Raw genomic sequence first — 24,250 nt, forward strand, 5'->3', positions numbered from 1 at the left:
GCATACAGGATTGCTGAAAGGCTCCACCTTAGAAGCAGCTTTTGTTTCTTGTATTTCAAGGATGAAACCTAAATATATATTGATCAGTTGATGCTTGTCTCCTTTAGTTTTTCTTGAATGTTTCTTAAAGTCACCAAAATATCTACAAGTAGTTGTAGTATCAGGCCTATCACACCATTCTCAAATTTCACATCTTAAACCCCAATGTAAACTTCTGAAACTGTTCTTTTCTTGCTGGGACTACAGTGCTACACTCTCCAGTCCTTATTCTTTCCATTAATGCAGTCATGGAAGCAAAGGGGAGAAAGACATGAGGTAAGGCAGGATGACGGGGTTGAAGAGAATAGCTGCCCTCCTAGTTATCTTCCCATCCTGCAGCCCCATGCTCCTAATACGTTCTCACGTCCAAGCTTCTACAGAGGCAAGTATCAAACTAAGTGCTTAATTTCTGTTGTCAGTCTGCAGTAAGATTCTAGCTGCATTCTTCCAGCTCTCGAGTTAGCATGTTCTTCTGCACCTTTAGCTGTTACAGCAGCCATCACAGGAAACAGTGGCTGTATCTCCCATCAGTAGGAGTGTGAGCTGAATTAAGCTTTTACACAATATATCTAAGCCAAAAAACTACTGTGAAAACACTGTGAAAAAACCAAATTTTAATCAAATCCATACCACATCAGCAAAACATGAAAACTGAAACAGTTTATTTGGACATCATTCAGCTGAGCAAACATAATACGTATTAAAACCTGAGCAGTCACTTCTGGCATGTTTAAGTTCCTCACCAGCCTCTGGGGTCGATGGTCTTGAATGGTTGACAGTTCCGGAGATCTTGCAAACTTGTTGAAACCACTGATTTTGCAGGAGCCCATGTCCAATGCTTAGTATCAAACACAACTTAAACAAGTAGAACTGCATTAATACAGCCATCATTTTCTGGATTGTTTGTTACTTGTGCGTATTTCCCTAGAGAGAAAAGGGAATTAAATGTCTACAAAAGCTTGAAGTAGTTCATATAATTAATTAGATTTTTCTATGTTTGCAAGTTCAATCCACAAGTCTCTTAAGTGTAGGAAATTCCTGTTCCAAAATTGAAATGCATTTTGAAATCTGTATCTATCTTCTGCTGAGCTGCAAAACTTAAGTTCTCAAAATAACTTTATGCAGGTTGCTTTTTATGAATCGATCATTTAGAGTTCTGGGTGAACAAAAAAATAACATCAGAGGTCCTGCTATTGTCTATGTCAACCCCTCTGTTAAAAGAAGTCAGCCTAATCCTACAAAGAAGCTTCTACACAGAACTTCCACTAAAAACATAATACAGTTGGTTAATTGTTCACGTGGATAGGTCTTTAGACTTGTAGCATTGCTTAATCTGAGACACAGGCAAACAAACTGAATCTTTGTTCTGAACTTCACCTAATTTGATTTTGAAAGTGTAAACAGAAAGCCTAAGATTAACACGAAAAACTTCCATTTTTAGAGTTGCCCAGTAGTTGCTTCTGCTACAGCCCAAACCTAACATTTAACAATGGATCAATTATGACTATAGGATGTTGTCTTAACAATACCTCAGGCAATGAAGACTGAAAACTTTTAAAAGCAGCTAGCTTAACTACTTACCCCAGATGACTTTGCCCCCTTGTGTCACAAGGCCAAGCTCACTCACGTTCACTTCAATGACAGTACCCTTGGTAATTACACCCAGTGTTGTGTACAAAGGAGAAGAAGGATTCTTCTTTACACCAAGGATAGGTAGGCAAAATGTAGCTTTAAGTTCAGGATGTGTCACATGCGCCTTCTTGAAACGTAAGCCCTGTTGTATAAGGAGTGACAGAATGAGTTAATATTTGCTTTAAGCCCTCATGACTAATCTAGTTTAACACTTTAAGCATTAGGTCCTCAGCTTTAGATGTTTTGAGACACTGGGAAAAATGAAACAACTTCGAATACTGAATACTGAATGCCTACTACATAATGCCAGATTTGCTTAAAAACCTGATTAGTGGCAAGATAAAGCTTTCCACGCATATATTCAGGACGTCAATTCTTAATACTTGTACAAGAATACTTGTTACCTCAGATGGCTTCTGTTTCATGAAGAAATAAGACATTTATGGTAACACATTTAACAGTGCTACTAGTTTTTAAGACTATGAATTTTTCCTTTTTTCTTGTAAAACTGAAAAACCCTTTACATATTGTGAAATATTAAATACCCATCTCTTACAGCACTTTCCATCTAATGACCTGTGCTTCATAAAGGGTACTTTACCATCAAGTACCATAAACTTCTCTGTGTCAATAAAAATCTATCCAAGGCTTCTGTGTAAGACCATTGAACTAGTAATGAAGTATGATCCAACACACAGCCTGCATAGTGATTCTGTTGATTCCTGTGAGGAAACAGGAACAGCTATTCACAGAAAAATTACACACTCTTAGTGAATCTAGTTTTATCTCCTGTGCACTGCCAGGCTGCTAGAGTTCAGGCACTGTTCCTGCAGCTGTGTAAGAAAAGGTCAGGCTGGAGGCACAGCACTCCCCTTGCCTACGGTCTGAACTGTGCTGCAAGCTTATTTAACAGGCCAGGAGGAAGGAGTTCATGAGTTCCTACAACAAAGTTGGCTTCTGCAGCTTACAGAATCACAGTAGCTTGAAACAGAAGCCTCCAACTTTAAAACCTATTCGAAGAGCTTTTGCTAGAGACATTCCCATGCTAATTAGACAACTCATAGCTCTAACTTACTGGCACCATCTCAGTTATGGGTGTAAGAGCAGAGATTTCAACAGAGACTGTGACTGCAGGGGCATCTCCCCACCCTCAAGTTATTAGAAGTTTAGGTTTCTGCAAGGAAACTGAAAGGAATGTTCTGCATCAGTAGTAATCAAGTGCATTATCACAGAAGAAAGTTTCCTCACCACAGAAACTCAAAGTAGTAAGTAAAAGTAATTGTTACTTCAATATTCTTCAAGGCTGGAGAACATTACCATTGGTCGAATGAATCGCTCGTATTTAGGAGGCTTCCTCGTAAAGCCATCTCCAACAAAACAAACTTTTGTAACCATTCTCTTCCAGGCCTTCTTCTTTCTCTTTCCTGTACGTATCACTTTTAAAACTTCTGTTTCTCCTTGTGCACGGACCTTTGGCACAGGAACCTCCCATTTCCCCTGGAAGAGGTGAGGAAAAAAAAGTCAGTAATCTTACATGCTGCATTGCTGAATGAAAGGGGACAACCAAAACATAAAATAAAATTTATGTAGAGTGTAGTGGTAAACATACTTTTTATATAACTCATAGCTACTTATTTTAACTAGCAATTAAAAGTTATGAAAATCAAGATATCACATCTGCTTACTTTGTCCTAGATTACTCAGTTACTCAAGGATTCAGGTTTTACTTAGGCTATAAGACACCTGAGCATCAGCAACACAAAGTGGTCACTGTCACAAGTAATTGTAAGTATCTGAATTTTAATACAATTACTTACGGCTTTTTCTTTTCTTTTCTGCTTGATCATGTTAGAGAGAACCTTAGCCCGGGACTGGCCTTCTCTGTCCAGCAGGTATGCTGGTACAGCTCCTTTAGGTGTTTTTTCATCATTCTTTTTCTTTGTGTTTCTCTTTTCATGCATTTTAATGCTGCAAGGAAAGAAAACCAGTATTAAAAGTAGGGAAAAAAAAAAAAAAGAAAGGTTCGTGTTTATGTATTTTAACTTAGCTCATGTCTGCTCAAAGTTTTCTTTTAAGAAATATCTGTAAACAAGTACATGCTTATATTTGAGGAATAATCCTAAATAATTTTCAAGGTAAACTAGTAGTTTCACTTAATGTAACAACTGACAGACTGCACAGCGCATTGCCAATTCACAACAAGGCAAGAACACAAGACATGCAACTTTCAAGGATTTCTGAATGACTTAAAACAAGTAGCCAAGCACTTTGAGAGAGAGAAATTTTCCTCTCTGACAAAAAACAAACTACTACTCTTCCACGATTTGATGGCAGCATGTACAAATACCAGGAACACATGTGCATAAAAGAGGTTGTGTTTTGTTAATTTTGAGGCCATTTAAGGGGAAATAACTAGTTTGTAGGTCTGTTTAACAAGCCAAATACTTTAACAAGTAGCACAGGAAAATAACTATCTACAGTTGGAAAACAACAAGAACACCACGGTGGATAAAAAAGAATACCATTAACAGCTTTGATTTCAGTTTCTGAACAAGAGATTTTCAGAAAAATGCTTTTGTTTACCTATGCTGCAATTATCCTGGAATACAAGCTTCATGTTCTGCCCAAATACTGCATACGTTACTGTACTGTTTCTATTAACACTGTTGTGAGAATGCCTGCTGCCTCCTGCTATACTAATACATCAGTTGATGTAAAAGACCTAAGTAAATGCATTCATGTTTGTGTCATAACTACATTAGTCACTGCTATTGCTAATTAACACATTATCTTATGGATGGCTTTTAGGAGCAGAATTATCCACTGAGGAAACCAGAAATGTCTTCACTGAGGTAAAACCCACACCCTCCTACAACCCGAGTGCTGTTTAAAAGCAGAACTTTTCCAAGTAATGAGTAGCTCTTTGAAACGTCTCATCTCATCCTTCAGCTGTCAGGATGACTGGAGGGCGCCACAGAAGCGGCGGGTACTCACGTCTTCTTCATCTGTATCTTCTCAGCATGCCGCTGTTTGTGGTAGAGCTTGGCCTTCAACCCGATCATCTTCTTGGCTTTCCGGGACCGCTCGTGAGCCTCGCGTCCCTCCTTCTTCCTCCTCTTCTCGTGGTAGTCCAGGCGGTACCCATAGCGCTTGCGGTGGAGCTCGATGTACTCGTTCTGCGGCTGAGGGCACAAGGCAGCGCGGTGAGCGGGCAGCAGCGGCCGAGGCCCGTCGCCGCTGGGACACACGGTGGGGTCCCGACGGGGGCCGCAGCCCGACCGCGGGGCCCGCTCGGCCGCCTTCACCCCCTTCCCCGTCCCCCACCGCCCCCATGCCACCCCGGCCCTTACCATGGCGGAGGCCCCGCGGCGTCTCCCCACGCTCCACCGACGCCTCCACGCAGCCGCCTCCTCCTCGGCGAAAAGGACGGGCCGCCCAAGAAGCGGCCCCGGCTGGAAACGCTCCCCCGCGGCACTTTGTTTCCTGCCGGCGAGGGGGCGACGGTCCGCGTCCCCCGACGGCGGCTGTTCCGACTTGGCGGGGCCGCGAAGAGCGGAAAAACGAAGGGGGAGAGATCGAAGGAGAGGGTCTTGTCTTGCCGCCTGGGTCTGTCAGGTGGGGGCGGGAAGGCGGAACGGCGGGAGGGCGGCTAGGTGCCGGGGCTGGGGGGAAGGGAAAAAGGAGCGCGCCTTCCGGCGGCATGGTGGCCGTGGCGGCCGGCGGCGGGTCTGGGCCCACAGCGACCGCCCAAGCGTGGTCGCGTTAAAACTCTTCATCCGGAGACAGAAGGTAACGCGGGCGCCGGCGGTGTAACGTGCCGGCGGCTCGCAGCACGGCAGGGAGGGCAGCGCCGGTTTGCGGAGCGGCCGCCGAGGCGGCGGCGGGGCTCGTCGGCTCGTCAGGGGCAGCGTGAGGGCGCCGCTCCCGCCCGCTCGGCGCGGCGGCGGGGGCCGGAGCGCGGCCTGCACGCAGGCGCCTTCCTTCGCCGCGAAACTGCCGCGGAGCGTAAGGTCGCTAGAGCTGGACGTCGCCTCCGTAAACAAAGCGCAGCCGGCTAGGAATATTCCTGAAACTTTCGCACTTGGCCTCTGTGTCGCAGTGGTTTTGGCAGCGCTTGAAAGCGCATAGTATTTAATATTTTGTGTTGTTTCTATCCCAAATACGTGCTTCTCCCTGCCCCCTTTCCTCCTCCAAAATCGGGAGACCTGTTTATGCTCCAGTGATTGGTAATCGATACCCTAGAGCTCATCTGAGCGCGAGTGTAAACTCCGATGGTGAATTTGCAGCTTTATTGTTCACAGATTTCTTTGAGAAATATATTTAGTGTTTGTGGGCATGCATTAAGTGGCATTTTTAGGGCTTAATAACATTTTTTACAGATCTGACACCGATTTAACCTGCAAAGCAGCAATGTGAAGAATAGTAACCTGATCTAACTTGAAAACCAGCAAAGTTTCATGACTTGTTTACGACCGGTAGCTATATTACTTCCATGTAAATGTTTTGTACAATGTTTCCTTACCTGTCTTGGCAGGGAACAGATTTAGGTACAGGAGTCAGAATGTTGAGGTTTGTGAGGAAATTTTCGGTGAACACGTTCAAGTCATCAAGTCTGTGCAATGAGGTAAACTCTTTCCTCAAATTTTGATACTTCCACTGTGAGCAAAAGAAGTAGTTTGGTTACTCAGAGTAAACACACTTTTGTTGGTTTTGGTTTACAATTCAGTAATCTGAACTGAAGATATAATTTCATGTTGGAACTGGACTTCACATAGTCAGAATTTGAAAGTTGGATTTGTAATTTTTCTGTAAACCTTTTTTAGTGTTCTGGGATTCTAATTACCTAACACTTGTCATTGTTAAAGTTATATTATTGACACAAATCACTGGACTTATTTAAAATATTGTGCCTACTGACAGCATGTTTTGGTGCCATCACAGATTTTTACTGGACTTCCCAAATAACATTGGGATTGGACTTGATTTAAACCACCGTGCTACCAACTTCATGCTTCTTGTTTCCAAATTGCTGATATTTTGAGCTTATATAAATACTCACAACAGTATCCGTTCCTGTAGATATTTTTTTCAGTTTAGTTTTTTACAGCTGGCAAAAATGTAGCTACGAAGTAATTATTTATAGTGATAAGTATTCTGTATGGGTTTGTGTTTTTTTTCCTTTTAAGCGTGTGTATTTCAGCAAGACAAAAATGAGACTCGTAAGCGTAACATGGCAAGACTGCAGTCTAAGAAAGTACAGTTCTCCACCAGGTATAAGTTTAAATTATTTTCGTAATAGTAAAGATTACTCTAAAAATGAGTAAGAATACTTTCTAAATTGTGTTTTATTGTTTATCTTTTGGTCATTATTTATAGAATTTGGTGTCTGAAGCACAAACAGAACAGTTAAAAGGTTCAGGGACTGGAAAGAGGTGTTTCGTATTGCTGCTCTTTTCTCAGTAGATGTATGGTATAAAGCCTTTAGAAAATAAGAGAAAGGAAAGATACAGATGTATAAGAAGTCAGGTGAGTTGTGAAGCGTGCTAGAATTGTCACATCCCACCTGCAGGAAGGGGAGAGTGACTCAGAAGCTAGAGCTAAAGAGGGAGGGAGATCACCAGTCCTGGATCCAGCCCCAGACCTGCCAACAGGGGTGTTCAGTGTGGAGAGCACCCCAGAGGCTTGCACATGCCCCTATTTATTTGCCTTAGTTCCAGGACTTCTGGAACCTTCTCTTGCTGCAGTTGCAGGAGTGGCCGAGACACCAGTCAGCCAAGGGAAGCGATGCCTTCTCTGGGGGCGTTGCCAGGGTTTACTGAATTATAGTTAGTTTCATAAAAATTTAGCTTGGTAGCTTATTTTACAACTAAACAGGGTATGGGAAAGGAAATATCTTTCAGGAAAATACGCATTTAAAACTCCTCAGTACCATGTTTTCTTAACTTAGGTCAGTTTGCATTTTGTCCCTGAGAGTTATGCTGTCTTAGCTTCAGTGTTTAAAGGAGAAATGACTTTTGAAATTTGTTACCTAATAGCTGGTTCAGGTGAATGTCATCATCACAATTGTCTTGAACTGTGGCATGTTTTGTTATTGCTCCTGCACAGTAAGATTTTGCTGTGCTGCTGATGCTTTTCTGTGTTGGCTTTTTCCTATTGTTTATAAATTACAGCTGTTCTGGAGAATTTATCTGAGAGAGAGTGAGATTTATTGAAAATGAACGTGTACATATCTGTAGATGTACATATCTGAGCTGTTAAAAATTACAGATTGTCATGAGTTGTGGTTCTAAATCTTTTTTTTTTCTGTAATTGTCTGAAATATATTTAGTTTTGTTAAAATCTATAATTTCTACATTTGGATCAGTCTTACAGATTGTTGTGTTTGTTTGTTTTGTTTGTCTCCAGGAGATATTAAGTCTCTACATTCTGTCATTAATCCTCATATATCCAGGTATGTCATGCTAGCTTAATTTTTGGATGTAACTGGCAGTCAAAGGAACTGATGTGATAAAAAGTCAGGGGTTGCGTGCCCATTATGTGCATAGGTCATGTGCATGTTCTAAATTAAAATTAGTACTTCCTTACTTTTAGCCTTCTGACATTTCAATATGTAAGAGTTTTGGTGTCAGAGAAGTCTTGGACTGTCTCTTGTTTACCTCATCAAAACTTCAAGACTTCACAATTTCAATACTAATGTGCTTCAGTATCAGAAGGTATACTGTATATGCCACAGAGGGAAAATGTTATTCATCTGGTATGCTATTCTCAGTCAGTAGTAATTGTTTATACAAATAACAGTATCAATGAATAAAAAAAAATTGCAGTAAAAGCAATGTTTTCACTTTATGCAGAATCCGAAACATTGGCATTATGGCCCACATTGATGCAGGGAAAACTACGACAACAGAGAGAATGCTGTATTATTCTGGATACATAAGAACACTTGGAGGTTAGGAGTATTTTTTGTATTTCAGTAGCTTTGAGAGATTTAATAGTATGCAGTAACATGCATCGCAGTTAGAGGTTGCTACACTTAGCGTAAAGCCAGCTGTTCCAAAGTTGTGCTCTGTAAAATTTCATTTTAATGCACGTTCCATTATGTTCTAAGGCATTTGTATTTTGAGAGGTCATAGGTTCATATATTTCTTTTAGTTTCAGCGCATTGTGTTTTGTTTAACACTTAATTAGAGTATCTCCATGTTTTCTTTGCTACTTATTGGCCTTTCTGGTAAAGCTGTTCCTTCAGTTCTTTCCTAACCTGTAAAGAAACCAGATTAACAAGAAGTCACCATTCTTTTGAAAGCCATAGCACATGAAGAATTCCTTGATTCGACAACTCTCACAAACTTCGTCAAGGTTGAAGGGGTCACAGCAGCCTCCGCTTGTGCTACTTCTTGACTTTTGAATTTAATTTCCTGTTCTCTACTGTGTATGAGAATGGTAGATGATGTTAGGCTTGTGGAGTGGTTGAACTTGGTGGCCTGCTTGTTTAAAAATTTGTAACTGCTTCTCTTTTTAATGAAAATAAGAAAAAACAGAAGTAAAACTCAACGTCTTAATTGTTTGGGTTTTTTTTTTACTTTAGTTTTAACTTAATTACCTTTTAATTACTAAATTTTAAAATGGCAGTCACGTTGATACAATAAGTGGAGCCAGGTTATTTAAAACTGTAGTTTGATCGTGATTTTGGTCTTTGCTTTGGTTTTTAAGTTTCTCATGGTATTAGTTATGATTAAGAACAACAAAAAGGTTGTTAGAATTGCTTGTCTTTGACTTACAGAGCATTTGTTCCCTGGAAAGGGAGCCTGGGTAAATTGGCTGACATTACAATTTTCTGATATATATGGGACAGTGTTTCCAAATCTCTCTCAGTGTCTGTATTCCAAGACAATTTCAGCTTTTGAATAATTTACGTACCTAACTGTAGTCCTGCCTCCTGTTCACAGATGTTGATGATGGGGACACAGTGACAGATTTTATGGTACAGGAGCGAGAACGTGGTATTACCATTCAGTCTGCTGCTGTTACATTTGACTGGAAGGACTACAGAATCAATCTGATTGACACCCCAGGTACTACACTTTAGCAGTACTCATATTATTAGAGGAGAGTAGATGAGGTGGGATGTCGTAGAATGTCGTAGTGCAGTATTTAATTGGTTTAATTGCATTAGTGAAAAGGCCTATACTGAGCTCTGTTCAGCTTTGTTTTCTGGTGCCTAATCTAGTTTGTTTAAAGTGAACTCAGACATTTCCACACTAAATTGCTCTCAGCTCTGGGATTGCAGTGTAACAGTCTTCTGTGTTTAAAGGACTGATGGGTGTTATTTCTCTGCAGGTAAAGACAGGGCTGTTTTGACATGATTTAAAAAAAAAATTGTAATGTAAAACTTAAAAATGTAAAATTGTTAATGTTGCCTGTTTGAATTATGATGGTGTAAAAGGAAGATTGTTTTTTAGGTCATGTGGACTTTACAGTGGAAGTTGAGCGTTGCTTGAGAGTCCTGGACGGAGCAGTAGCGGTGTTTGATGCTTCAGCTGGTGTTGAGGTAAAAATAACTGGTAGATACTTATTTTTTTGTGTGCAATGACTTAAATCGGACCAAAATAATAATAATGATAGCACAGGGATGTTGCTCAGTATTATCTCTTTTGATGCTTTGATCAAAATTCAGCTTCAAGAAGCTGAGCATTTAATTTCAAGTTCTGTACTGTACAGGGATATCCATGGTAATAAGGGGCAAATAGGTGGGATTCCCATTAAAGTCTGGTGTTTTTTTGTTTTGTTGCTGTCCTTTATACACATTGATTAAGCTGAATGCCTCTAGCTACCTGTACCAATGGAAAGAAATATCTGTTCATTTCTCATTTTCAGATTTCATGTAGAAAATGAGTAAATTTGAGCCAGAATTTCTCCCTCCCCAACAGCCTATTTAACATGCTCTTTGGGGCATAGTGCAGAAAAGGTGGAATTTGACTTCGTAGCATGGGATGGTTTAATGTTCAATCCTGTAGAAAAGTTACATGTTGTGAAATCGTGGTGTTCTATGGGACATCCCTTTTTCCTAGACGAGGCATGAGAGAATGCTTGATCAGTGTGAGTCACATTATTTAACTTAGAATTCAGGTGCCATCATATATAAACCTGAACCTGAACTGAGTAACAGCCCACCACACCCAAGAACAAAACAATTAGATCTGCTTGTGTTTTTGCTAAAACTGCGTAGGAAATTCTTGCATTATTTCCATATGTTGATAAGAGACTGTTTCTGAATCGGAACTGATTTTCATATGTACCTGTTTTAATTTTCAAATAACAATGCATATCATAAGTGGCTCAGCAGTACACAGATTACTAGCAAAACCACAGTAGTTTTTAGTGTTGTACATGTAGCCACAGAAATGCTTGCCTGGTACACTTAAGTAGCTTGTCAATAAAGTCTGAAGTCTCTACATGACTGAGTTTTTTCTGTATATATGCCCTGTAATGCTTAGTTTCTCTCCCGTGTTCCTTTGACCATATACCTGTCTGCCCTTAGTGAAGGAGGAGGAATGATGGCAGGTGAGATGTAAGATGAGACAAAGCTGCATGTGAAGTTCACAATGGGATTGTCACAACACACCCATAGGACAGTTCCTTTCTGTCCTCTGAACCCAGTACCTCAGCAGTATTGGGGACTGTATAGTTCAGCTGTTGGCACTAGTGTTTCCATTTTGTCTTTTGCCTTAGGCCCAAACTCTGACAGTGTGGAGACAAGCGGACAAACATCAGATACCACGAATTTGCTTTTTGAACAAGATGGACAAAACCAGGGCAAGGTATTTTGTTATTGTAAACATTAATAAAACCTTTGTAACGGAATGTATCTAATAAGTTTTGCTGTTGAGTGTAGACAAGCCAGTTATGTTAATACTTATTATATACATCTTTGATTATGCATATGTGTATTTTTGTGTAATGGTAGGAATAATTTTTGCAGTAAATAAGGAATGGTAAACCTATTATGCCATTAAGTTTTTGTAACTTACTATCTGTTTTTTGTATATAGTTTTACATATGCTGTTGAAAGTATCGAACAAAAGTTGAAGACAAAACCTTTGCTTTTACAGGTAAGCCTAGAAATTAAATGTTTATTTGCTTTCTTTTGAATGGAATTCCTTTCGTCATTTTTTGGAGCTATCTAAAATCAGCACTCTGTTTGCAGTTGCCCATTGGGGAAGCCAAGACCTTCAGAGGACTGGTTGATGTTGTGACTAAGGAACAAATAGTTTGGAAATCTACTTCTGATTTGGATGATGGAAAAAATTTTGAGCGAAAGTTGCTGCTGGAGGCTGATGATCCCAACCTATTCCAAGAAGTCCATGATGCCAGAAATACCTTAATAGAACAAGTAAAGTTCTAAAGTAAATATATAATATATTTAACACTGTTTTTTAGAACTGTAAAAAGGGGACCTCTGAAAGGGACCTCTGGAGGTGTCTGGTGCAGTGACCTGCTCAAAGCAGAGCTGACTTCAGCATTAGGTCAGGTTGCTCAGGCCTTGTTTCCTTGAGTTTTCAAGTCTTTAAGGTTGATGGTTACAATCTGTCTAGGCAGCCTGTCCCAGTGCTTGATTATCTTTGTAGCGAAACATATTTCTTTTTGTCCAAAGGGATTTTACCGGGTTGCAACCTGCAGCAGTGGTACTTTTTCTTTCCTTGTGTACCTCTGAGAAGAATCTGGCACTCTCTGTTGTCCCTGAGGCAGGCCCGCCACCACCCCATTTCAAGTAGTAAGAGGTGGATTTGCATCCTGCCATAGCCTGTCTGAGTTACAGGCCTGTCTCTCTGGCCCTCCAGCTGCACTCCAGCCATCTTAGTCGTTTTCAGTTGGACTTCCTGCACTTTGTCAGTCTCTCTTGTACTGGGGAGCGTAGAAGCAGTGTTTTAGATGCAGCTTCACAAGTGCAGAGTAGAGGGTACTAACCACTTGCCCCAGTCCACTGGCTATACCAGCGGTCCTCAAACTACGGCCCGCAGGCCAGATACGGCCCCCCCAGGGTCCTCAGTCTGGCCCCCGGTATTTACAGACCCCCCCCGCCCCCCCCACCCCGCTGGGGGTTGGGGGGGGAAACCAAGCAGCCGCCTGTTTAAAAAGTTTGAGGCCCCCTGGCCTATACTGTTCCTGGTGCAGCCCAGTGTGCAGTTAGCCTTCGGCACTGGAAGGGGATGCTGCTGACTCAAGCTCACTTGTCCGGCAAGACCCTCTGGCTGACTTCTGCAGAGCTGTTTGCTAGCCAGTTGATCCCCACTCTGTATCAGCACATGGATTTGTTCTGTCCTAGGTGTGAGATTATGCATTTGTCCTTATCAAACTCATTTCAGATTTTCTTCGCTTCCTTTCCATCTGTCAGATACTTAATGCACCTTGTAAATGCTAATATGTGGTGGCAAAATATGCTGAATATAGAGAATTGGACTCCCTGGCTGTACAATACATGTGTAAAATGGAAAATACTCCCTGCTTTATAAATAGGGAACTGACGAAAGCTAAATTTCACAGTCAGTTGGCTAACTTGGCATCTTGTACTGTTTTAGATGTCAAAAGATATGTGGGGCACTCACACAAGGCCTGGTAGATGTGACTCAGAACCTGCAGGATATCCATACCTTTCTGGAGTGGCAGCTGGAAGCGGGATGGGGTGTTGCAGGCTGGTCAAAGTGGCACTAAATACTGTGTGAGAGGCAGCTGAGTCACACCATAAATCTTGTTCCAGATCCATCCAAAAAGTCCATGGGAGAGATGAGGAAAGAACGGTATAAATACTTGTTTAGCATATATTGTCCTACTGAAACTAGGAAAGATAACAGAAACTTGACCTACTTGCTACCAGGTTTTGCGCAGCTGACAGTTTAGAAGGGGTGAAGAATGGAAGGATTAATGGAAGTAAAATAATAATTTGCCTGTTGAATGTACAGATGTACATTCAAAGGTACAGAACATTTGAAATAGTTTGTCCCGAGTGTTTTTCTTCTCCCTTCACTGGCATTTTAAGGTCCCACATTATTTTGTGTAATTGACATGATGACATGATGATACTGGAAGATTTGGTTATACTTGAGAGACTAAGCAAGTCCTCTCTCCAAGTAAAAAGTTTTCCTTATTACATTCAGTTTGCTTATATACAGCTTAAAAGTGTTGCAGTGATTACATTTGAATGCATGATTTTATAAGCAAAAATGTGGGAGGTCTATCTCAGATATCAATCCATTTTGCTGAAAGGGCTGCCCTCCATACAACTTTGAATAACACTATGATTCCTTTAAAATATCAGAATCAGATATCCATTTTATATTGCTCTGAGTTCAAGTAAAACCCATAAACGATGTTTTTTCAAAATTTCCTGGTTTTAAGAGGCTGAGTAGTAACACTCCCGTTTATCTTCAGAAATGTATTGTCAGACAGAAGGGTTTGTAAGAACAATGTTGGGTTTTTTTCCTTTGGTTTCTGGTCCTTTTCTGAAGCAGGAAGAGGTGGACCAGTAGTGTGATAATTGAAATAACCTTGTGTTTGTGAAGTATTTTTTTATATGCTTTCTAGACTATGGACACTTCTTATCAGAAACACTGTAAAATTTAGTAGTTCGAATACTGGCCATCTTGAACACTTTGCTTTCACTTAAATAAATGAAAGCTGTCCTTTCTCGTGTTGTAACTATCAGCTTGATTAGACTTCTAATTGTTTACCAGCAATTCATTTCGGCATGTCGTCGGTTGTTGTAGCCACTAGAGGGGCAAAATGCCTTGCTGCACATAGGGTGTCCCGAGTCTGTGGCAGTGCAAGAGTGTATATGAAACGAGGTTTAAAGAATAGTTACTTGTCAAGCTAAGTGGTACAGTTTGAAAACCAGATCAGCTCTTGGACCTACAGGCCTTTGACATGAAGAAGGTCAAAATGCCCTGAAGGCTTGTCTGGTTTTTCCAGCTCTATATTTGTTGTTTCATAAAGATTACTTGCTGCATACTTTAGACTTCGCCTTGTTTGCACATCTGAAATACACTCAGTTATACCCTTCATGGCTGTCACTGTATGACTGCAGGTTTTTTCAGTCTCGAGAAGTACAAGCTCTCCCACTGATGTTTTACCTGACAGCAGCTTTATAAGTTGATTTATTTCCTGCCCCTGTCCCCCATCCTTCCTTGAAACCTTCATTTCCATAATTTTCCGTGGTATGGGTTTATGATCTGATGTCTTTAAAGGCTTTTGTTCCTGCTCTGTTTAGCTATATATCCTAAATAATCAAGATTTGTGACTTGTCTGTGAAACTGCCATATGCCAAATAATAAAGAACTATTCTGTTGAAGGTTGCAGATCTGGATGATGAATTTGCTGAACTGGTTCTAGGAGAATATAGTGAAAATTTAGACTTAATACCAGCTGACAAGGTATTTTTTAAATTTCATTATTTATAAACAAGTTCTTGCAAGTTCTTATTCTCAGGGCTGCATTTTTCTTCCTTTTGGCTCATGCAGATGATGATTTTGCGGATGTGTATTTTTTTATTTTAAAAAAATCACACTAGCTTTTGTAGTGAATTTACAGTACTGTGAATTTAGGACAAAGTATATTCAAGCTTTAGTATGAATTTTATATGATAATGGGCTAACTATGATTCTCAGACATGCTAGGCATGAGTAAAAGTAGGGTACCTTTGTTCAGGAAGGTGGTTGGTGGTTTGTTGTTTTTTGTTTTGTTGTTTGGGGTTTTTTTAAGTTAGGCTGCTGAAGAAGAGTTTACGGAAAGGTGAATTAAATTTCCAGGTAGACTCAGTGCAGTTTGTGTACAAGCTGTTGATTCTTCTTAACAGAAGTAGCATCTCAACTGCTATGAATTGGTTGGATCTTCAGGCACTGCATGTTGAAAATGGGGAGATAAAACATTCTGAATTAAAAGGACTGTTAGAAAAACAAGAACAGGTGCAGATCTGCATGAAATGTTTAGAAATCTTAAAAGCAGTGGTTTAGCATCTAAACATTTGGATTTATGGTTTGGAGCTCATGAAAAGCAGTGAAAGCAGTTTGAATGAGTGAAGTTACAGTTGTAAACGTACTTTTTAACTTTTGGGGATTTGTTAGCAATATCTGATCGCTGCAATGCAATTTAAGGCCAAATTGTAGTTCACATGTTAACAGAAGATAACTCCTTTTTGCAGTTACAGTCTGCTATCCGCAGAGTCACGCTAGCTCAGAAAGCAGTACCTGTACTCTGTGGTAGTGCACTGAAGAACAAAGGAGTGCAGCCATTACTGGATGCTGTTACTATGTACTTGCCTGCACCTAATGAGCGTTCATATGACTTTCTGTAAGTACAGGGAGAAAAGGAGGGTCAGGAAAAAGGAAAAATAAGTTGGAAAGCATAAAAGGAGAAAATGAAAAATATTAACAAAGCATTCACATCTTTAAAGATGTTTACTGGTTTTAGGTATTAAATACCAATAGAGATGTGTGAACATGAAAATACACTTGGACTACTGAACCTGCTTTGGTCAGTGCTGCTGGATTTGTACGCATTTATCTCCAGTTGTCGAAGTTGCATATTAGATTTCTAAAATCTATTTTTAATCTGAGGATATTGCCATTTTACAAAATTGGGGTTTAGGGATCATCTTTAGTATTGGACGAGTCACATGATATCTTATATGTCCTACTGGAGCTGAAACTGGTTAGGTTAATATTTTTTAGTATGAATTATTTTTAAAAATCTGTCTATATTAATATTACAATAACAAACATATCACTTCTTAAATGAGCGGAAATTTAGGTAAATGTAAGTTCGAGTGGACTAATCATACAAGAATGCTTTTTGTTGTGCTTTTTATTTTGCAGACAGTGGTACAAGGATGACCTGTGTGCCCTAGCGTTTAAAGTTCTCCATGATAAATGTCGTGGACCACTAGTTTTCATTCGGATTTACTCAGGTTCACTGAAACCTCAGTCAGCTGTATATAACATTAACAAAAATTGCACGTGAGTAAATTAGGGGTGTGGTTTAGTGTAGCATTGGAATGTCTGTTAAAGTCCCGATTAATACAAGAATTTCTTTTTCAGGGAGAGAATGAGCCGGCTGCTGCTGCCTTTTGCTGATCAGCAGATTGAAATACCATCTCTAATGCCTGGCAACATTGCCCTTGCTGTTGGGTTAAAACGGGTAATGCAAAATACTAATTCTGTAAGAATCATAGAATCATTTAGGTTGGAAAAGACCTTTAAGGTCATCAAGTCCAACTGTTTACCCAGGGCTGCCAGGTTCTCCACTAAACCATGTCTCTAAGCACCACATCTACATGTCTTTGAAATACCTCCAGGGATGGTGACTCAGCCACTTTCCTGGGCAGCCTGTTCCAATGCTTGACAACCCCTTCGGTGAAGAACTTTTTGCTAATATCCAATCTAAACCTCCCCTGGTGCAACTTGAAAGGGAGCTTGTTCAACTAGTGTGTTTGCTACTTCTGTGGTATTGTATCTCAGATGTGGTTTTGATTATTGTGACATATGTAAACTTGCTTTATTTGAAGTACATGTACGTGTACTTCCCTCTAAAATGAAGTACTACAATGTACAAATGTCAGTAATTGACGTGGGAGATGTAGTGCTGATTACATGGAAAGAACTGAAAACTGAAGGTGTATTTCAGTAGAGTTCTAGCTTCTATCAATATTGTAACACTTAAAATACAATGCAGTGCCATGGAGACACCTCCTGTGGGAAAGGACAGTGATATCCCAAATAAGTTACCTGAAAGCAACAGTTTAATTCAGTTCAAATAAGTTCGTTTCATGCTTGCTTCTTTTAGTTTACTCCTTCGGTGGTTTATTGTGTGAACAGGCTGCATAATCTCATTTGCATAGATTTTCTAAAATGTAAACAACTTTGGCATGCATAAACATAAATTTTCATTTACCAATACTGTTCTTTGTGGCTTTATATCTTGACTGGTAAGTTAAGATTTAAAATGCAGTGAACTGGACAAAGAAATGTTATTTTAAATCTGAGCGCAGGTTTTCCTCTTTTCAGGTAATTTTAGTTATTTGAAGAGAGAAGTTACAGTAGGTGGCTTTTTTACTTTTTTAATAAATATTTTAATTATTATTATTTATTTTATTTATATATTTACATGTATTAGAATATTTATTTTTTAATATAATTATTTATTTATAAATAAGGAGTTTAGCACAAGTGGTTTTGAGGAAGAGAAATGGCCAGGGTTTGTGGTTCTGGGTTTTTCTATTTGGTTTGGGGATTTTTCTTCCATATACCATCCTCTCTTCTGTGTCTCCTGGGTCACTGGGTGTTGATCTATAGAGTGCCACTGGAGATACCATAGTGTCGTCAAAGGCTTCAGCAGCAGCTGCAGCACGCCAAGCTGGAAGGGATGCTGGGGGAGAGAAGAGGTCTAGCAGTGACATAGAGAGCCTTCTGCTGGCAGGTGTTGAGATCCCTGACCCAGTCTTCTTCTGCACAATTGAACCTCCTTCAGTGGCCAAACAACAAGGTACAACGTAACTACTGAAGAATATGATTAACATATTCTGCAAAAGAGGTGTTCAAGCATTACCATGTTCTCATGTGTAAGGAACAATGCTTGTCCCCAATCCATACACACCTGGTTGACATGAGTGACTTGCACAAATCTATCAATCAGTGATCTACTAAGGGCCTTTTTGGCGTTTCGCAAAGAAGATACATTTTAGGTTGTGGTTGTCGATATTATTTGCTATTACTATGTCAAGCAGTACTAGTACTAGAACTTTTTCTAATTTTTGAATCTAAAAAAGTAGTAGTTCCTCATTTTTAGAGAAGAGATGGAGGCACTTCCATTTCCTCCTGTCATGCCTAGTTTTGTTGCAGACTCGCTGGTGTGCTGTACATAGTGTTCTGAGTGCAAATAACCTTGAAATGTGGTTTTGGGTTTGTTTTTTTTTTCAGTTGCCACTCACAGTTTTACTTTATGGTGTAGAAGTCTTCACTTACCAAGACTTCTGTGTGTCTGGTTATGGTTCACCTGTGCAGCGTGACTTGTAATCTTACTGCCTTTCCCAAGAATCTGTACCAGAGAACTTGGTTATTTGACTCTTTTTGGAAATACATGCTTCAAACTCTGTATCATCACTCCAACAAAACTGAGCTTGGTTGAGTGTGAAGAGGAGGAGTGATAAGTACCAGTGTAGATGATGGAATGGAACAAGGTAGAATGCAGATTTGGAGCAACATGTCTGCAGGCTGAGGCACTGGGTTGTAAGGTGTTCCTGTTCTGGGGGAATCTGGATGTTTAGTTTTGGGGGGGTGGGGGTGGTGTCTGGGTGTTTTTTTCGCTGAAGAGCGTAAGATAAATGCAGCCTCAGCTGTGAGTTTATCATTCTGTACCTCCTTTCCTCAGCAGTTAAGATAATGGGGAATCACAAAAAATAATTTGCATTTGAACCTTTTCATGTGTCATGGTTTGACCCCAGCTGGCAACTAAGTACGAAACAGCTGCTTGCTCACTCTGCTCACCCACAGTGGGATAGGGAGGAGAAGCAGAAAGAAAAGGTAAAACCCATGGGTTGAGATAAGAACAGTTTAATAATTCAAGTAAAACAAAATTTAATAATAATAACTAATGAAAGAAAGGCAACAAAAAGAGAGAAGGAAAACCCAAGGCAGACAAGTGATGCACAATACAATTGCTCACTGCCTGCTGACCGGTGCCCAGCCAGTCCCTGAGCAGCGATGGGCAGCCCCTGGCCAACTCCCCCAGTTTATATACTGAGGATGACATTCTATGGTATGGAATATCCCTTTGGCTAGTTCAGGTCAGTTCTGAAAAGTCCCTGACTTAGGGTAAACTGCTTAGAAGCTATTAAAACATCAGTGTGTTACTGACAGTATTCTCATACTAAATTCAAAACACAGCATTGTCCCAGCTACTGAGAAGAAGTCTATCCCAGCTGAAACCAGGGCACATGTTGGAGTAATCAAATATTTAAGCAAATCATACAAGAGTTAGTTGAAAATTTTTCTTACTACTTTTTACTGACTTGATGAAGCACTTATTGGTTATGTTCTGTCTTCATACAACTACAAAATATCACTCTGAAAATAATATTTTTAGTAAGTTAAAGCGCTCTGTAGCATGCGATAATTTTTTTGAGAATTGGAGATGCAAGTTGCTTGTGATTTGAGTTGACTTTGCTAAAATCTGTGCTTCTCTGAGGCCCTTTTGATTCCTTCTGAGAATCTGACCTTATGAGGAAAGTGATGTTTAGACATTCCTTGTGATCCTCAGGTTACTGAATTCTCTTGTTTGATACTTACGTGCAGACTTGGATAACGCATTGAGCTGCCTTCAGCGTGAAGACCCAAGTTTAAAAGTGAAGATAGATCCTGACACAGGACAAGTAAGATGAATCTTCTACTGCTCACCTTATAACCAAGCTTTATTTTAAAACTGTCAAGACCACCTTTCAGTTAGTTCATTTGTATACTGAGCTTTTCTTACATAAAAAGGACTCTAAATGTTTGTGTCATATACGTACAAAGTTCTGTGTATCAAACTAAAATCGAGTCTTGTGCACTTGTGCTTTACAAGTAGAGGCAATCATCCTGTGTTCTGCATGTTTTTGACAGTTCTGTATTTAAAAAAGTTTGAATCAGTCTTAAAGATAATGTAAGATGACATTTTTTTTATAGTGGTCACTGTACTGGAAATTACCCTCTCATTTCTGTGGTATTTATGTCAGATGACCTAAAGCAGTCTAGGCTCCTTAAAATTTGAAATATTTCTAAGAGACTATTAAGAGCATGAAAGTCCTTGTTTAAACAGTTTGTGTTAAAACCTGAGTTTTGCATGTTTTTCCTTTTCTCTCTTAACTCTCTTCTTACTAGACTATTCTTTGTGGCATGGGAGAACTACACATAGAGATCATTCATGACCGAATCAAACGTGAATATGGAATTGAGACTTATTTGGGACCTCTTCAGATAGCATACAGAGAAACCATCCTAAATGCTGCCCAAGCTACAGGTAAAATGGGTGAATGGAAAAAACATCTTGTTTCTGGTTTTGTAGCTTGATTTACTTTAAAGGATCTCATGAGGAACTTTTCAGATGAATTTTACGAGTAAGTTTTTTTCACAAATGGTTGTTTTGCTTTTTTTTTCCCTCTGCAGATACATTGGACAAAACAGTAGGAGATAAACGACACTTTGTAACTGCAGAGTTAGAGGTGAGGCCCAGGTTGGGGGAGAAAGCAATGACAAAACCTGTCATCAAGTATGCTGCAAGTGTCATTGAAGTACTACCCAAAGAACTCCAAGGAGCTATAGAAAATGGAGTCATGAATTCATGCATTCAAGGTAAAGAAAGTGTTACGACAGCTATACTGGTCTAACATTTCTGTAAAAAGCAATTTAGTATGTTTCTAGGAGGAAAAACTCCTGGGTAGCTTGAAAACTAAAAGATAGTGCATATTAACATTAGATGCAAAGGAAAATTCTAAAATTTCCTTAACTACAAATTTGCCAAATGCTCCTTTCTCTGTGCCAGGAATGGAAGTCAGCATGCCTTTGGTTTTAAGGTTTTCTTCTCATTCAACAGTGAGCTTGGGGTTCTTTTGGTTTGCTTTTTAATCTAGTATAGTATAAGAGATGAGGCGTTTGCTTTATGACATCATGTAAACTCAGTGATGTCAGAGAAATGGATTGGGAAGCCAACATGTGCATACCACTTCTATTAGAGTCACTGCCGTTTTTATTTTCAAATACGTTAAATCCATTAAAGTAGACAATAAAAAGCCTTATCTAACTGCAAAGTGTGGGATTTCTAGAGAATTTAAAGTGATTAAAAATATTTAATAACTTGTGGCCAAAGAAAAATTTTGCCCTTACAGCAAAATTAACAGGTAATGGACTGATAAATGAGAATTACTCTAGAAGAAGCATGAGGTGTTTTTTCTACGTTGCTTTGTTAAGTTTGAAGGCATCTCTTGTCTCTGGCTGTGGGAGTGAGTGTTGACTGTGTGTTTTATCCATGCTCCTTGAAGAAACTTCAGAATGATGCTGTCTCCAGCCTAAAATTCATGCCACTAAATGCTTTAAATAAATAAATAAAAAATCTAGCCATATAGGATGTGTTTTTCCTCAGATGTGGTTCAGACGTCCCATCTGATCTAATACAGTTTTTGGTCTGGCTGAAAGTCCTGGGTTGGAGGGAGATAACCTACCTGGGACACTAGATGTGGTTCATCCCTTGTGGAATAGTTAACCCTGCAGTTCTGGTAGTGGGTTAGTATCAGGTTTTGTGTGGTAACATTGTGTTTAAAAGGAAAATACAAGATATTCTGGCTTCTTGTTAAACAAAAGCTTTCACTATTTTAGATGAGCTTTGGTTTCAATAGACAAGTTTTACATACTGCAATGTATTAAAAAATAACTTCATTTTTGCGAACAGGGGTATGAATGCACATACTAGGGAACTTTATCTCTTTTTTTCTTTTTTTTTCCTAGGACCTTTGCTTGGATTCCCAGTGCAGGATATAGATGTGACAGTGCAGTCGCTGACAGTGCATCCTGACACCTCCCACACCATGTTATCAGCCTGCGTCTCCCGCTGCATGCAAAAGGTACAGTGAAACTCAAAGATGCTGAACACAGTAGCATGCTACACTACTGGGAAAATACGTGTGTTATCGATATCTGGAAATTGTTCTAGTCTGACAGTGTAATGCCCTCGCTGGGGACTTCATAGCTTTTGGAAGTAGAGAATTTGAGAGGCAGTGTTAGCTTGAGTTATGCAAGTACTTATGTCAATTTTCTAACAAAAAAAAAGGTGTGTGTGGGACTAAACATAACTGTCCTTCCTTTCCATGTAGGCTTTGAAAAAAGCTGGTATACAAGTACTGGAGCCTCTGATGAATCTAGAAATCACAGTAAGTGAAGATCATCTCAGTGTAGCACTCGCTGACCTTGCACAGCGGAGAGGCAGTATTCAGGAAATTCAGAGTCGTCAAGATAACAGAGTTGTGGTTGCTGCTGTTCCACTAGCAGAAATGATGGTATGTGATTATCTTACTAATGGTAAAATGCAAATTGATATTTTTTTATATTCTTAAAAATAATCAGGCTTCAGTTCAATTTTCCTGTTGTTGTGGATGGTTGTATGTTTTTTATTGTATTTTGATTATTGAAGGCCTGAAGCAAGTGCCCACAAATCTAGTAGTGTGTGTGCCTGATTCACATTGTTAAATGAGCATGTTTTCAACTGTTAAGTCAGAGGAGTAGTAAACACTATTAAAACAGGTTTTACAGAGAGTAGTTGCTCAAAAAGTATGTTATTAGGCTGACTGATAAATGTATTGCACTCTTAATACAGTAATATTATAAAAACAAACTTACTGTGTTTATTTTTATGTTGCAGTATACTTCTGATGTTCCCCTTCCCCCCTCAACCTAAGCAGCTTTCTGTGCTAACTTAGCTTCCCTTTATCTTAAATTGACTTGTGTTGTCCATTTTGTCCAGGGCTACTCAACTGTTTTGCGTTCTCTAACATCAGGCTCAGCAACCTTCACTTTGGAGCTTGCCAGTTACCAAGCCCTGAATAGCCAAGAGCAAAGCGCACTTCTTCAGAGGAGGATGGGCTTGGTGTGATTTGCTTTACTCTGTAGAACAAAGACGGTATTTTCTATCCTCCCTATTAAATATTTTCAGGAGCCTGCTTATGTACACCAGTATGTTCTTCTGGGACCAGCTGGTTGTGGCAAAATACTGAATTTACTGCTGTGAATGAGCAGCTGTATGAGCAGACTGCTTTTAACTGTCCAAGGGAAGGTTAAGAGACACTGTTCTTCTGGCACAAACTTGTACTTGCAAAGCAGCTGAACCAGAGATGCAACCACAATTTGCTGCTTTGCAAATTCTTACCTTATCATTGTAGATATCTATAAGTGATGCAAATCCTCTTCATAGAAATGAGCATTAATGTGTCATTAGGACTGTTTCTTACTTCAGTAACCAAAGTTTGTGAAGTTTATGTCTATAAATGAAGTAACTACAGTTGTGGTGGTCTGTCTTGATTTTTTTTTTTTCTGAATAAAAGAATATGGTTAATAAGCATTTTAAACTGTACAACTGTAAGTATTACCTTCCTCTATTGTTAGAAACAAATTTGTACCAGAGTTCAAGCCTGGGTGTAACTTCTGCCTGAGATCTGTGCAAAAGACAGAAGAAAAGTAGAAGTCTCCTAGAACGGTGAGTTCTACCTACCACCTTGGAGTATGTTGAGGGAGGATTTTTTGACTTTTTTTTTATTTAACCTGTAACATTTCTGAATTGCTATGTGTTACAAGTCAGTTCTGATTTGCAATTATCTGATTATGTGCTACAATGACAAATGAAGTGAAAAATTACAAGATATTTGGAAATAAAATAGTTTGCTCTTTAAGTAGTGTCTTAGCTTTATTTTTCCTCAGCTTTAGAAGGTGTAAGGAAACTGGAATTGGTAACCATGGCATCAAGTTTCAGGACTTAACAGTGTAGAATCCCTCTTTCTAATGAAAGCTATTAT

The 24,250-nt window shown here is 39.6% G+C and overlaps 2 protein-coding genes across 4 annotated transcripts; one reads left to right on the forward strand and one right to left on the reverse strand.

Annotated features, from left to right (window-relative positions):
* Positions 1–684: 684 nt before the first annotated feature.
* NSA2 (NSA2 ribosome biogenesis factor) lies at positions 685–5,153 on the reverse strand. The gene is made up of 6 exons (XM_080373336.1): positions 5,022–5,153; positions 4,666–4,853; positions 3,489–3,639; positions 2,989–3,168; positions 1,621–1,813; positions 685–963 (listed from the first exon to the last, which is right to left on the reverse strand). Exons 1-6 carry the CDS (start codon positions 5,022–5,024, stop codon positions 896–898), a joined length of 783 nt encoding a protein of 260 aa, XP_080229462.1. The 5' UTR covers positions 5,025–5,153; the 3' UTR covers positions 685–895.
* Positions 5,154–5,167: 14 nt separating this feature from the next.
* Positions 5,168–24,127, forward strand: GFM2 (GTP dependent ribosome recycling factor mitochondrial 2). Of its 3 annotated transcripts, none has more exons than XM_080373320.1 (21): positions 5,168–5,286; positions 6,206–6,295; positions 6,858–6,942; positions 8,077–8,122; positions 8,523–8,620; positions 9,618–9,743; positions 10,131–10,219; positions 11,401–11,489; positions 11,720–11,780; positions 11,876–12,061; positions 15,015–15,095; positions 15,863–16,011; positions 16,536–16,676; positions 16,758–16,857; positions 18,012–18,201; positions 20,010–20,086; positions 20,574–20,712; positions 20,859–21,044; positions 22,194–22,309; positions 22,559–22,741; positions 23,206–24,127. In XM_080373320.1, the coding sequence occupies exons 2-21, from the start codon at positions 6,233–6,235 to the stop codon at positions 23,332–23,334; spliced, it is 2,334 nt and encodes a 777-aa protein (XP_080229446.1). In that variant the 5' UTR covers positions 5,168–5,286; positions 6,206–6,232; the 3' UTR covers positions 23,335–24,127. The 3 variants fall into 3 exon arrangements, with proteins under 3 accessions (XP_080229446.1, XP_080229445.1, XP_080229447.1); XM_080373319.1 differs by lacking the exon at positions 5,168–5,286 and adding an exon at positions 5,337–5,460; XM_080373321.1 differs by lacking the exons at positions 5,168–5,286; positions 6,206–6,295; positions 8,523–8,620 and having other exon boundaries at positions 6,886–6,942.
* Positions 24,128–24,250: the final 123 nt, after the last annotated feature.

This window comes from Falco punctatus (assembly GCF_963210335.1).
Source record: "Falco punctatus genome assembly, chromosome: Z".
NCBI lineage: Eukaryota > Metazoa > Chordata > Aves > Falconiformes > Falconidae > Falco > Falco punctatus.

Excerpts from the sequence above, each read along its gene's own strand:
- NSA2 (XM_080373336.1), bottom strand. Across the intron at positions 3,640-4,665 it reads AAGATACAGATGAAGAAGAC|CATTAAAATGCATGAAAAGA; the intron begins GTGAGTACCCGC and ends CTTTCCTTGCAG. Across the intron at positions 964-1,620 it reads AGGGGGCAAAGTCATCTGGG|GGAAATACGCACAAGTAACA; the intron begins GTAAGTAGTTAA and ends TTTTCTCTCTAG.
- GFM2 (XM_080373320.1), top strand. The coding sequence starts at position 6,233 with ATGTTGAGGTTTGTGAGGAAATTTTCGGTGAACACGTTCAAGTCATCA. Across the intron at positions 9,744-10,130 it reads CAATCTGATTGACACCCCAG|GTCATGTGGACTTTACAGTG; the intron begins GTACTACACTTT and ends ATTGTTTTTTAG. Across the intron at positions 11,781-11,875 it reads CAAAACCTTTGCTTTTACAG|TTGCCCATTGGGGAAGCCAA; the intron begins GTAAGCCTAGAA and ends CTCTGTTTGCAG.